Source organism: Opisthorchis viverrini (genome assembly GCF_000715545.1).
Source record: "Opisthorchis viverrini unplaced genomic scaffold opera_v5_508, whole genome shotgun sequence".
Lineage (NCBI taxonomy): Eukaryota > Metazoa > Platyhelminthes > Trematoda > Opisthorchiida > Opisthorchiidae > Opisthorchis > Opisthorchis viverrini.
In genome coordinates this window covers 39766-53847 of record NW_008752172.1, presented here as the reverse complement: position 1 = coordinate 53847, position 14082 = coordinate 39766, and the positions used below count along the sequence as shown (strand labels likewise).

Here is a 14082-nt window from a genome sequence, read left to right as displayed (position 1 = left end):
GTAATGAAAAACTCTGTAAGTTGCCAGTCAACGTTCACGATGTTTAGCAAATAATTAGCGTGCACCACTGGCAACAAGGAATCATCGCCCAAAAGTTGCTTGCACGAATGCGCCTGCGCATAAGTTGCACCTCCAAAGGCCATTTAGATTCTAGAATGTTGAGGAAGTCCGTTCCGGTGGAAAAATACCTGAAAATTACGTTCATTGTATGTGAGCCAACCTTTTCCACAATCCGCGATTTTTTTCATCCGTTAAGGTATTCAAAGTCGGCGGTGTTTATTCACCTGGAGATTTAGTTTACTTAAGCAAATCGCCATAGTAAAGGATTTTCAATAATACAGGAGCATGTACCTTATACATAGACATTCTACACTATGAAGTGGCAAGTCTGAAAATGCCGTAGATTTCGAGAAATCAATCTCATTGTGCGAATAGCCAGCGGCGGCCATATGTACTTTCGCCGATGTTTTTGAATGGCGCGGTGAGTGTCTATGTTCTGCCTTCGCTTGATTCCCGGAACTTATTTAAAACAAGCACAGCCTGTTAGCCGAAGTTCCGCCCCGATACCGCCTTATTTCTTTTGGGTGATGCAGCGGCTAAGGTGCTAGGATTGCACGCAATTGGCCGAAATCTGAGCCGCTTCCGGTCCAGCGTCAAACAAGTCGTATTGGACCGAAAGGCTGAACTCACGCATCAAGCAATATTTAGCTTCCACCGAATGTTGCCTGCCAACAGCGACCATAGGAAGTCCGAATTTCAGGTAGATTTGAACCTCATACACTTTTTACGTGACATGCTGTGCAGATGTGTTTGACTTGGTTTTGCGTATTAATACATGTCGTAAGCATTCGTTAGATTTTCTGAAGGAGACCCTAGCATGGTAGATTCAGACTAACAAAATAGCCAAGAAAATAGGGTGAAAACATTTGACCGACGAGAAGCCAAGATGTGGATTATATTTATCGCAGCAGAACAAATGCATTTTGAGGGAGAAAAATCAAAGACGTTTGAGGCTGCACACCTAGAATTCAGCGATTAGTGCAAGTGTCCTTTGTGACATTCGTGATGTATAACCGACACCTAAGCGATACTTGACTGACTTGCCTATACCTGGCAGAGGCAGAAGTGTGGTCATCAAATAGGGCGGGTTGGGGATAAGAGGGAATAATGAGGGGAGATGGGGATGTTAGCAGTAACATCCCTTTGTTTACCCCTTGCCGTATTCATCGGATATTGCGACCCATTGATGTCGCCGCGCGACAGCCGGTGCGACATAAAGATGTTTTTGTTATGCGCGCATTTAGACACTGCTAGAGCACCCGAACTTGGCGAGGAGGAGAGTACTTGGTCAAGGCTTTTCGCCCAAAAGTCTGCTCAGCGTAAGACTACTGCAGTAGTCTAACTGTCCCACGTGTTCTAACGGAAATCCCCAATTAGCCAGGAGGCTGTTTGTCAGGTCAATATGGCGACTCATACGGAATCATCATCACCGGCTGTAGAAAGCCGCGCACTGCCATACAGTGATTCAAGCTGCCACAGTTTCTTCCACCGACGATTTGGTGAAGTGGGGTAGATACCTGCGGTAGATGAAACAATTGCCTCGTAAATACAAGGTTGTCGGTTGACTTTTAATTGGAGAGATTTGGACGGCGTCATGCACTAGAGGAATCACCTTGTGTGCATGGGCGCTGTTGAGGGCGTGACTGAGCCATGCCTGACAGTGTATCTAACTATTGATTTATCCCGTCTCACGGTCTCCGTCCAAGGAGACGGCAGTGACCAGTGCAGCTGAGTTTGCCGGTGGTGGGTTCCATACCTGGTTGCAAAGTCAATGTTTGATCTCCCCTGGCTCGTTTCCACCCTTCACGAGGTTATGGAAGAAGAACCCTTCGAGGAAGTCGTCGACCGGCATACGGAGCACGTGGCCAAGTCAGGGCAACCTATGCAGTGTGATCAGTTCATCTATCGTGAGTGAGTTATTTCTCCCGAATACCAGACTCGGGCAATGCTCCAAAGACATGGATGGTCAAACACCGAAAGCTTTTTTGACGTCCTCGGCGCGCAGATGCCAGCTTTCTGACCCGTACGATAATATGGAACGCACCACAACTCTGTGGATCCGACCCTTGACGTATGAGCTTGTTACGCCTACGCCCCAGGCGATGGAGGTTCACAAAAGCTGCTCTGGCCTCCTCAATGCGAATGAGGACGTCATCCTTCGCGAGACCACTTGGACTGGTACAGCTGCCCAGGTAGGCAACTTCCTCTACTACCTCAATCGACTCATCCGCAAGTATGAGTTTAGGGTTCAGGCCCATCCAGCCTTGCAGCAGCACACTACACTGTGAGGGTGTGAAAAGCATTGGAGAGCGTGAAGTTTTCAGCAATTTTCGTCGTTAATTTATGATGTGTCGGCATATCTCCTCGTTCTTGTTGATTCCATGCAGGCATTGAATCCCAATCAAATATTACGCAGATCATAGTAATTCAACCGGTCCACGTTGCTCTTGAAATCGGAAACGAATTTACACATTATCCCAAGCACATCCTGCGTGAATTTCTGCCTTTATATCCTCTAAATCCGTTATAGTCGTGTGTCGTTTTAAAATTAGCTGATGTGTTTCGGAAGAATTTATCCCACAGCTGATGTACACGGGGCTTAGCTTGCATCGAGCACAGTAATCAATGGTTTCGCGATGCATTGTGTACCAGTGCTGCAGCTTCGCGCTCAAATACAATGTTCCCTTACTAAGGTATGCGCAAATATTTAAAAGATGTTTGAACATAACGTCAGTAATCTCGTTTATGTCAGGGGAAGCAATTAAATTGCCGGAAAATATACCCATCGATCGTTCTTTTCAACCATGCCGGCACACACCGCCGCTTTTATTTGCCCTCTATCGCAACTGCTAAGCCAAACACTATGCGTGCCGCTGATTACCTGGAGTTAACTTTGCATCTCTATCTATCCTAGTGGCTCACCTAAGTCCACCGTTCCCTTAACCATGCGCGTTCCCGACTGACGTGCCTCTGTCGTAGTAGTGTGATTGAACATTGCAGAATGTATTTCCAATCAATAAAACCTCTAGGGTTATAGCGGCGCACAAGCCTGACTATCACGTCAAGGAAGCAGCATACTCGAACCTGGTCTTGAAAATGGCCAGGGAGGCATTCACTCAGTGAGAAATCGAACGAACTCATCAACATTTCGGAACGCGAATGTACGGTCAGAACATGTCCGCATGTGATTAAGCTTCAACGATTCAGTCCCCAGCTGCTGCAAACCTGAACACATTATATTGATTGTGACATTCTTACGAGATGCACTCAGCTGGGAATACATGGGCTGCTCGATATTGCGTACACGCCATAGTTGCTGATCGCTTGGTAGATGGAGAGGTGCGGGACACGCATAAATTAAAAAGGTGACTGTAACGAACGTTTCGAATTCTTGAGCAACGAGCACCAAGGTTAGCAACCAAACCGGCAAAACTCCGAACGAATGGCTACGCAAATGTGCTGTACTATAAAAAATGAAAGTAGTTACACGGAATACAAAATTACAAACCTCAACGGTTTTCGACAAACGGTGAGGTACTCCAAAAGGCAAGCAAAGCCGATATGGATCAACAGTCAACGCGTGAACGAAACCGCGTCTCAAACTCATGAATTAAAACAATATATAGCTGCCCAAGGATTTGGTACAAAATAGTATAACCAGAGCGGTAAAAACGATTTGCGTGGTAAGAAAAACGGAGAATATAGATATCTTGTAAAACTGAAATAGGGTTCAATTCCACCAGTCCAAAAAAAGCGGTCCATTTGAATTGTTAACCGGGAAGGCAGTCATTCAAGATTGGAGGCAATTTTAAATATATATGAAGTTGCAACAGTGACTTCAGTTTTATGTAGCCCCTCAGCCAATTGGAGGGCCTGCGGAAATTCTCGAAGCAACAGAGATACCCCGTTATTGCAGCAATATCGGTGATACGCCAAGGGACCCTTCAGGAGGGTTGGTCACCAAGCCACAAAGACCATAAAGGACATAATCCGTTGGTGTTAAATCTCACCTTGGTTAGAAAAGTTTGTCATTTAACACCTCAGGCTGTCTGCCGGAACTGCCTCCGGAACACTGGCTTAATAGTATCTCTCTTTACACAATATGAAGCTGCAAGCAACCTGTATTCTCGCATGTCTCATAGATCTGTCCACCCACAAACCATTAAAGTGGTTTGAGCACTCATTTTACGGGTGACTGGCTCAAGTACCACTCTTCGATATGCTCACCACTATAATGAACGGGAAACCGGCTTAGGTAACCCATATGTGAAGGTTCAAATAGCTGTAGTAAAACGAAGCGCCCCTGAATACCGGGAAGGCCTGTATGTAAGGTAGTCACATTAGTCAGCAGGGTTCACTTAACCAATAATTCATGCCGCTATTGACAGTTGCGGTGCCCACTAGCGAGCGTTGGGGCGGTATCTCCTTCGGATTACGGCAGACATGTTGGTACGGTCCTGGTGAGCGTTTTCATCAGAATTGAGAAGTTCAGAAGGGCTTTTGTGACCCTGTTTAAACTGTAGGGTACACTTGATGCCAGTGGGTCTGTCAAGTATTCGGAATACAGGGTATTTCAGCTCATCCGACAATTTACGGTGATGCTAAGTTGTTTCGTTTAAATCTTAAAATTCAAACCAGTGTGTGTACTAACCGACAGAGGCTTCCGAAACGACTTTAGGCGCTTGCATTGCCCACGTATCGGCAGCTGGCTGTCAGTCATTCATCCTCATTCATTTGCTTATGCTGGACATACCACGCGTATGCACAGCCAGTCACTTTGCAACTATGACACTCCCCCAGAATGTCTGTTCCGACCTACTCAGTGGCACAAGATTTATCCCAGACCATGTTTCGACCTGACATGTCGTTGGATCGTCACACCCCTGCCAGGTGTAGGGCGCCATCGTGTGGAATCGAACAGCAAATGTCTCGAGTAAGGCATAAGAAGCAGTTGTCTATCCGGTCAACAGCATCAGTCCAGGTGGCCTTACCAAACATGACGATTTCATCTTAATTGAAAAAACAAAACAGGCTGTTGTAAACTGACTCAAGCACTCCATCGTACCGTAGTGGTCGACTTAATTGCTTCAGTAAGCTGTTAGTTCAAACCGCTTGGAACGCAGTTCCACAAGGAACCAAGTCTAGCTAGGAGTGTTCGATAAAGAAGGACGATTTCGCTTGCTGAGATGCATTGCATTACGAGGCGGTCCGGAGGTAGAGCCTCACTGTCCTATACGATGGGAATTCGAAGACAGTAATAAATTTCTTTCGGCAGGCATCATGTTCTTATCTGTGAAAGCAGTGATTCGGACCCCAACAAGGGATGACGGCTTGTAAACGGCCGATCTTAATCCCGCATATTCCAGTCACTTTACAGTCGACCATGATCGCTAGGTCGAAGGCTAAAGAAACTATCGACTGATGCCTCCTGGATGGCACCTACAGATCAGGTGCCTTGGTCCACCTCTCGCTCGGAACCAGTCAAAGTGGCATTTTTGATGGATATCGTGTAGCAGCTGCCCCAAAGCAGGTAAAAAACTCAACTAAAGTGCACGAATTGAGGAAATTTTGAAATGTATGAACCAGTCCTGAACACCGAAAAATTCTGTAAAGAACACAGTTTAAAGAAAGGAAACTTCCCTACAAATTTCAACACGTGACGGGGCCCTTTATTCGCACCATGTTTATAGCTGTGGAACCTTTATGTGTAGAGGATAAGCTTTTGTGTCGAAACCTTGCAATTTGTGGTTTATATGCTCAAGCAAAAACCATCCCAATCCATCATATTTTTGCAGTAACCGAATTTGATTGTCCACTGAGGCAATCGTATTTCTGGCGGAAACGCGTGGTAGAATGATTTACCAGCTTCGCTGAGACCCCGGGCTGCCTAAATGGTGCTCAAAAGTTTGGACCGAGACTCTGAACCTAATTGCCTAGTTGCTTTAATCCATCAGGGACATACCATAGGTTTAAAAACTTCAAATACATTGTGCGAATACTGAACGTCGCCAACAGCGCGACTCGCGTGCCATTGGTGAACTCGGCTTGCACGCCTGTTTGTCCTCAAGGCGAGCTCTGATTGGTCGAAAGTGAGGGTGCTAATTCGAAACGTGCTCCAGGTTGCGAATAGCACGATCAAAAGACTCCCAGAATGACGCCTTTCCATACACTACAATTTAGGTACTCTGTACCTGCGTTTTTGGACATTCAATGCACGTTCTGTACTCGAGTACGGCTCTTCTGTTATAACAGGTAAACCCTAGGTATAGCGATGTTCGCACCCGCCCAAAAAGCGCACCTGGCTGCTAAAAAGAATGAGTGAAAACGATTCGGTGTCCCTGGGAAATGTCCCAACTACTTTTTTTCGAAAGATAACTAAAGGTGACAGAATGCGGAACCAGCGAAATCAGAAATCCGCCAATTGAACGTACGAAAAACTAGTGTGCCGTTTAAGTACGTGAACCACTGCCGGAGGAAAAAGCCAACGCCTTGAGAGACAAACGAGGAGTGCACATGTGACCCAGTGTTTGTAGCTGAAGTCTCCAGAGAACGCTATGCGGGCGTGCATTCTACTCCAGCGACCCCGTCACATCCAGCCTTGTCAAGACGTAACTATGAACTGCCTGCATTCAAGGTTGTCTTCTCTGAGGAGAATATTCGTCAACTCTTGCACAAGGCAAACCCCTTCAACGCGTTGAGACCAGACGAGATCCACCCAAGGATATTGATGGAAAACTCGGTCACACTGCCAAAGCATTTCTGCATGGTGTTTCTTCAGTCGCCCAGCGAAGGCAACCTACCCTCTGCTTGGAAGGAATCGATTGTCACGCCAATCTACGAAACGTGGCCAACTATCACCCGGCAGCAAGATGCCTGTTAGCTTCACTAACGTATCGTGCAGGGTGATGGGACGCCACCAACAACTTGATATCTCCAGTACAACACGGATTGCTTCCTAACCGTTCTTGCTTAATTAACATGCTCGCACTTATGGACAGCTCAACCCAAGCTAAGGACGGAAGACTCACAACGGATAGCATATTTTTCGACTTTTCAAAGCGTTCGATCGAGTCCCACACGTCCTGAAGCTCCATAACCTCGAGTCTCACGGGCTTCAAGAAATTCTGCGTTCTTATCAGGCAGGAAATTCCAAATGAAAGAAGGTCCGACCCACTCTTTTCCGGCACCGCTCTCCATTGCAGTTCCTCAAGACTGTTTTGAAACCACTGCACAACCACTAACCCACCGCTACGCACAACTACGCACTGATGATGTCACCTCGATTGGTGATGAAACGTTTGCAAACAAATTGCCCAGCTCAGCGAACAAGCCAAAGACCATCTACGCTACCTGAGCTACCAACATTCTCCTCTATGGAACCACTTCTGTTTCAGATCCACGCCAATGACCTCCAGGTGTTCTTCCAAGTCCTTGTCTACTTTTTGCGGCTGAGTTGAGATCCTGCGGTTCAAATGCCAGTGCCCTCCAAATAGATGCAGACGCTGCAGAGCAGTGGTTGTTGGACTGGCACCTTTCTCTGAATGGCGAAAAGCTCGTCCATATGTTACCCGGAAGGAGACTCACCGGATGCCTTTGTCGTGCGTGGACGAGGATAGACACTAGAAAGGATTTGGGTATCTGGCTCCCTTTAAACATGTCCTTCCAGCTGCTCAAAAGGCATTTGCCGTTCTACGGACGATTCAGCGAACCTTCCTCCTTATTACTTACATAGACTTTCAGACACTATGGTGATTACGTCAAAACCGCCTCTTGAATACACCAGGCAAGTTGTCTACTCAGTTTGCAAAAAGGCATGCCCCTCGTAGAGTGTGTCCAACGATCTGCAACAAAAACTGTTGCAGGCTATAAATCCATTGATTATTAAACGTGCCTTGCGGTGTTCGTCTCACTTCCCCTGGAGTATCTTTACCTCCGAAGAGATCGAATACCTGTTTGAATAAGGTTTGGCTAACAGGTTTCTCACCATTGGCCCAGAACACACACGGGGACATGGTGAGAAGATTTTCAGGCTTAGGGCGCATACCTTCATTGGGCAAAAATTTTCCTATCTTGGGTAGTTGCTACGTGGAATGATCTTCCTCCGACAGTGGTTCACACTGGATCCAGTACCCAGTTCAAAGCACTTTTAGACGCCTTTTTACTCGAGCCTTCGCGCTGGCAAAATTACTGCTTCACGTGAACGCATTAAAGAACAGTGTTTGTGCCTTTCAGGTGAACGGAAGCCGTTCAACGGCAAGAAAAGACCCGACCAGGGGAGTTTGGGCGGAAGCCTTGTTCCTGTGTATCAATCCGTGAATCCATGAAAGGCAAAAATCTGTTTAAGGAAACACAACCGAACGCCATCTTGTCACCTCAGAGGTCGCGTGCCCCGTCACCGGCAGCCGGTGACAGTGCGCCTTCTGTTTTTTCAGGTAATGCAGAGGTAGCGTCAATCACGTGGTTTTTACTGATTCCTTGAGCACATGGGGTTAGATTGGGTCGATGGGATAAAATAAAAACTGACTAATCCTGTTTGCAACATGGCGTGCGCAGCACCCAGAGGTACCCCTGAACAGACTTATTTTCCAAAGCATTCACTTGGGGACCACCTCAGCGCTATGCACCCACATCCTTTGACAGAATTGGTGCTTCTCCCCAGTACTAGATCATTTTTCAAGCTGATGCGTTTGGCGCCTGACGCAACCTTATCCACTGTAGACCAGGAACCGGGCCGACTAACTACTTGTCACGGACCGGACCGATCGCGGCGGTAATGAAGGGTGACAGAGCTATCCAGATTTGTGAGGACTTTTCTACTGGCCTCAATGCTGCACAGGATATGCCTATTCCAAACGATTTGTTCACAGAACAATGTGGGCAACTGTTTTTCAAGGACTGATCCAGCTGAGGTGTGCGATCTGGTTCATCGTACTAGAATGTCTCTTCGTGTCAGTACGACTCCATTCATACTTCAACGATTCCTGAATACGATGCTGAAGGTTGCCGCCGAATTGCCGTCTGTTTGGACTATCTCACCATTATGGTTTCCAACCCCGACCTCGGCCGTATTCAAGAATAAGTCTCAGAGTGCACCAACTAAAATACATTCAGTTAAGGAATTTCAGAATCGACAGATTCAGTTGAGTCTACGATGAAAGTCTAAATGATGTGCAAATGAGTATATTTGTGAAAAAATGCAGCTTCATGCGGTTGACCAAATATTTAGGTTTTATCATTGGTGAACATAACCACCGACCACATCCGGATAACATTGACGCCATCGAGCGCATGGACGCGCCTCAGATTGTTCCACGGTCTTATCAGCCACTTCTGCCTGCCGTACATCGCCTCCTAGGCTTACTGAACGAAGCACCACAAATGGTCATAGTCGAAAAAGTGGTAACGCGCTATCCGCCCTGTCAGAATCGTGCTGAGTGAAGCATTGGTGTTGAACACTAATGTCATGCTGTCGTTGATGTTGATGATGGAAACCGTTGTGGCACCGGATGCTCCGACCTGTGGCAGTGATTTTTATGTATTCCCTAATAGCATCCAAAAAACCATTTTACACAGTTTCAGATTCCTAACACCAGCCGAGCGCAATTACACAGAAAAAAGTTTTCATGATGGTGCTTGCCGTCAAAACGTTTCGTAAAATGCTCTGTGTTCGTCAGTTTACTTAATTTGCCGGTCACAAACCACTCCTTAGATTTCTCCGACTGGAAAAATGGAATTCTGGTGTTCGTCACTGACCGTCTCTTGCGATGGTGCACTCTACTGGGATGCGGTGTCAAGATCCATTACCAGTTCACCACAGCCTCGGACACCGCGATACACTTTCGCTTCTTAGTGACGCAAGCCCGCCAGAACCAGGAGGGATCCTAGTCTCAGCAGTATCCTTTGAGCTGGGGTTGAATCGCTTGATATTTGAAGCGGTTCACTGACTGCTAACATTGTCCACCAGGCCAGTGACCAAGATCCTGTGCTGGAACAGGTCATCAGTTAACACCGCAGTCAGTGGCCCCGTACCTGTTCGCGAGATGGAGTGATATCTTAATTCAACCATCATGGCACACTAGCGTTAGTTTTTCAGAACGCGTTGTCATTTCAAAGAAGCTGCAGCCATCTGTACCAGAGCAGTTTTCGTAAAGACTGCCCGGGGCAAAAAATGTCTAATAACTTCTGATAGATTCCAAATGTTGCTTGCAGTGTAGTGGGTCACCGAATCCGAAGGCGCTCGCAAATTCCTCAAACGCCAAACAGTGAAGAGCCTAAGGAAATACCGAGAGCTCTGATTAACATCGAAAGCCCGGGAGCTAGAGAAGTCTTTGGTCACCGGAATCAGCCGTGCCCTTTATCAACTGATACGGTCGACTGTCCTACGAAAGCAACGATAAGTGAGAAAGATGGATGATTAATTCACTCGCGAAAAGGTCGTCCGGAAAGATGGACCAGGTAGTTCGAAGAACAGTTTAGCTGGCCTCCTACAACATGGCCTTTGGAGGTGGTGCGTACGGGCGGATGAAATGTAAACCCTAATCATCCGTCAGAAAAAGAAATAAAGCACGATATCTTCATACTGGAACGTAAGAAGCTACCAGGACCGTATGGTCTGTGTCCAGGCCTCTTCAAAGAAGACAGAGAACCTCTGGTAGATGCACTGTATGGCAAGTACATGATTTTTACAGGTAGTAGTGATAATAATAATGGTGTCCGCAAGCGTGATGTTACGGTTTGTGGGTAACAGGTGCACGCTAAAGCACGGGATGAGTTTGGTTTTCTTCCAAAAATACCTGCGGCTTCTCTTCGAACCCTAGAAATTCGTCGTCGGCATATTCCCGATCCATGGGACCTTCTTCAGTACCTATTCAACACCAGTATTCGTCTAATTATTTTTTCGATCATGAAATTAAATAGGAGTGGAGGGAACGGTACCCGTTCGTAGCTTTTATTGCCCTAACCTCAGTATTCCTTGGTCGGACTATATCGGAAAATGATCAAATAACGCTACCCTTGAGTGCGTGACCTTATTAAGACATTGGCAGGCACCACTCGGTGTCCTCATAAAAGTCAGCACGCTCTCAAGAGAATCATCCCGTTTCAACCAATTTGGGTCATTTGACGCACTGGGGGCGAGATGGCTCAAGTGGTTAGAGTGCGAATTTACTGGCCGGAAGGTTCGTGGTTCGAACCCGACCTCTGCCTCTCGACTTCCCCTGTCTAAACTTGGGCAACATGGTAGTATCCCAGCCCTCGTGCAACCTTCGGGTAACATGAAAGTTAGGCACCGAAAGGATGCCACAACTGAACGATTTGACGCGCTGATTCCTATAACGGATCCTCTTAAATTTCTGCGGAGTTGTTCGGACGGTAAAAACTGACAAGAGTTTTAGCACCGCCGCTCACCGATCTTCTAAACCATTCCTGCCAATATTTAACGGCGATCGCAATTTTGAGCTCATTTCGATGGACGCGTGTTATTTCTGGAGTAAACCTTTTCGAATTTGTCATATGACGCCTCATTTTAAGATGTCCTCCATTTCAGTGTGATTGATACCTTACAGTTTCTGGATATTCTACTTTACGTCCAACACGCGATGTCAGGTATCAAATTATATCTTAATGATATCTACATTCCAGACTCTGATTCCACTTGGCCTGCAACCGATGATTTCGGATCAAGATTTCTGGAAATTGATGAGTATGAGTGCTCGCAATACAACCAAGTACCTAGGGTATGGATATTAACAGTCAATTTTTCTTGAATCTTGTTTCACTGTACTTAATTTGAGCTACACTTTCGTCGCGGAGAGTCCAGCACTTTCTTACCGCGAACTCCTCACAGGGTCTTATTGTTATCAGAAGTATGGTGTTTTCTACTTCTGTGGCCCAGATAGGTCATCAGCTGAGGGTTGAGTGTTCCATGGCTTGTATTAAGCCTTAATTTTCTGACAGCTGGTGCCGAGGCTTGGGTGACCTGGAAGTATCTCATGTTCTTCTCCCTGGGTGCCTATGCAGTGGAATAGCAACTTGATTCAACAGTTTGACTTTTTGGCATATCTGTGGTTATCATCCAGGTTTACTGCTGCTAATAGGGGGGCGAGATGGCTTAGTAGTTAGAGCGCGGTTTCGCGGATTCGCTGATACGACCTCTGCATGTCGACTCTTCCTTTCTAGGTTGGGCAGCCTGGTAGTATCCCAGCCCTCGTGCTTCCCTCGTTTGGCACGGCAGTTAGGCACCGAAAGGGTGTTACAGCTGAACGACTTTTTTACACTGCTGCTAATGGTGTCAATCCTTTTACATTTTAGTCGCGGGCGCGGAACAGTGAGCTCTGTTCATTGACCGCAGCTTCGGGCTGACTTTGCTGTTGCACGCTATAGACCCACATAAGTGCGTAAGCAAATGTCATCCTCATCGCTAGTTCGTTACCAGATCGCCTGCAGTGTTCTGACATGCAGAAATAGAACGGATGGTCAACTGACAGTGTTTGACCACATTTTGTGCTACGAAAAAACGAGGAATTAACCGTCAGCATGTCTTCTGGTGCCCAAGTAGTCCTCTCTCGGGGAACCTGATTTTGTTTGGAGAACACCGAGCCCAGAAAGTGTCCTGTAGAGTAATAGCAAGGCCAGTCCTAAAGTTTTTACACATTCCTTTATCATTGAAACCAACACCAGTTTGTTAACATTACCTCACATTAGGACAAGCAAATTGTTGCCTTTGGTCGAAATAGAATTTTGGATGTATCATCAAAAAATCATGCGTCTAAGGATTTCTCCTTAGTTTATTCTAAAATAACCGAAATAATCTTACCAGTGTGCTCCACTGTTCAGTTTTCACAGTAGTTTGCGAAAAGTATCTATTTGCACTGTGCAGATGTAGATGACTGGCGCGCCTAGGCTTTACTTTCGGGCTTTCTTCAACACTGTATGTTCTTGGGCCCAATTCCAAAACAGGTCTTAGGTTGCGGCGTTTCCATCACGATCCTTAGGCCCAACAACAAAGTTCTAACCAGGTCCTGGTTACGAACTCAAGTGGTCGCGTTCGTTCATCGATGTGTTTGTAGACCCTCACAAGCGTGCAAACAAAATATCGATTATGGATAGGCGTCTTCCACCGTCTACCGTCCGAATCACATTAATTCCTATCAGCATAGGCACGTGTTGCGCCAGTGATAAGGTGGTTATGGTTAGTGGTGCTTCGTTCCTGAATAGACGTGTGCGAAGGACTGATGCGCAATTAGCCTCAAATCGTGCGCTGGACGATTGTGAATCTCTTTATTTCGCTAGGGAACTTGTGGATACTGCAGATGTTTGGGTGGCAAATACTTTCCGCAAGGGGGTGGTATTATTTGGTTCAATATGGTTTCATTGTATTTCTCTAGTTTGAGATTCAAATCCAATACTTTGAACCTTCATGGCAGTAAATTTCACTCGAGGTGGAAGAATGAACAAATAGTCGTTTGTAGCCAAGTAAGGATAAATAATACAGTTCGCTTACAGGGCTCCTCGGTTTTTTATCATAGACTGGTCTCATTGACGGACTTAACTAAAAATTACGAGATCTGCTATCAATCTATAGGTCGCTAGTATCTTATGATTACCACTCGCAATTCAAGGACCCTCCTTAATAGTGGATACTGCTATCGATTCAGCCCATTTGGTTAGGATCCGTCACGAAGAGACTGGACCTTACCGTGGTGTGACGGTTTGCGCACCTCAGCGATCCATTGAGCTGTACTGGAGAGTGTCCCGCGACACTCCCAGAGTCTCTCATACCAGGTTGGTCACTGGTTAGAGGTCTGACGAACACAGTCTCCTGGCCCTCCAGGTTGGGGGTTGGAACATGTGGCCACTTGTTCCGTAGAAATGGTAATGCATTCGCATTTCCCGCCAAACACCGCTGCCTTGCGGTTAGGCTTTTGAGCCAAAGGCTTTGGTTGAGGACCCTAATCGTCCTCCTGTCTAGGTGTGGGCGCCCTGGCAGTATCCCAGCCCACGTACAACCATGAATTGCACATA

General features: G+C 46.5%; 2 protein-coding genes across 2 annotated transcripts in view; one reads left to right on the top strand and one right to left on the bottom strand.

Annotated features, from left to right (window-relative positions):
- The window catches only part of T265_11504 (hypothetical protein), a gene marked incomplete at both ends in the record, with an annotated part of 23988 nt that overhangs the window by 1481 nt on the left and 8425 nt on the right, over positions 1-14082 (top strand). Inside the window, one exon of the mRNA XM_009178175.1 lies at positions 11606-11795. Within this exon, the coding sequence (XP_009176439.1) occupies positions 11606-11795 (190 nt within the window). The remainder of the gene's footprint in view (positions 1-11605; positions 11796-14082) is intronic.
- Positions 12366-14082, bottom strand: part of T265_11505 (hypothetical protein) — a gene marked incomplete at both ends in the record, with an annotated part of 9461 nt that continues 7744 nt past the window's right edge. The window contains one exon of the mRNA XM_009178176.1: positions 12366-12508. Coding sequence (XP_009176440.1) covers positions 12366-12508 — 143 coding nt within the window. The remainder of the gene's footprint in view (positions 12509-14082) is intronic.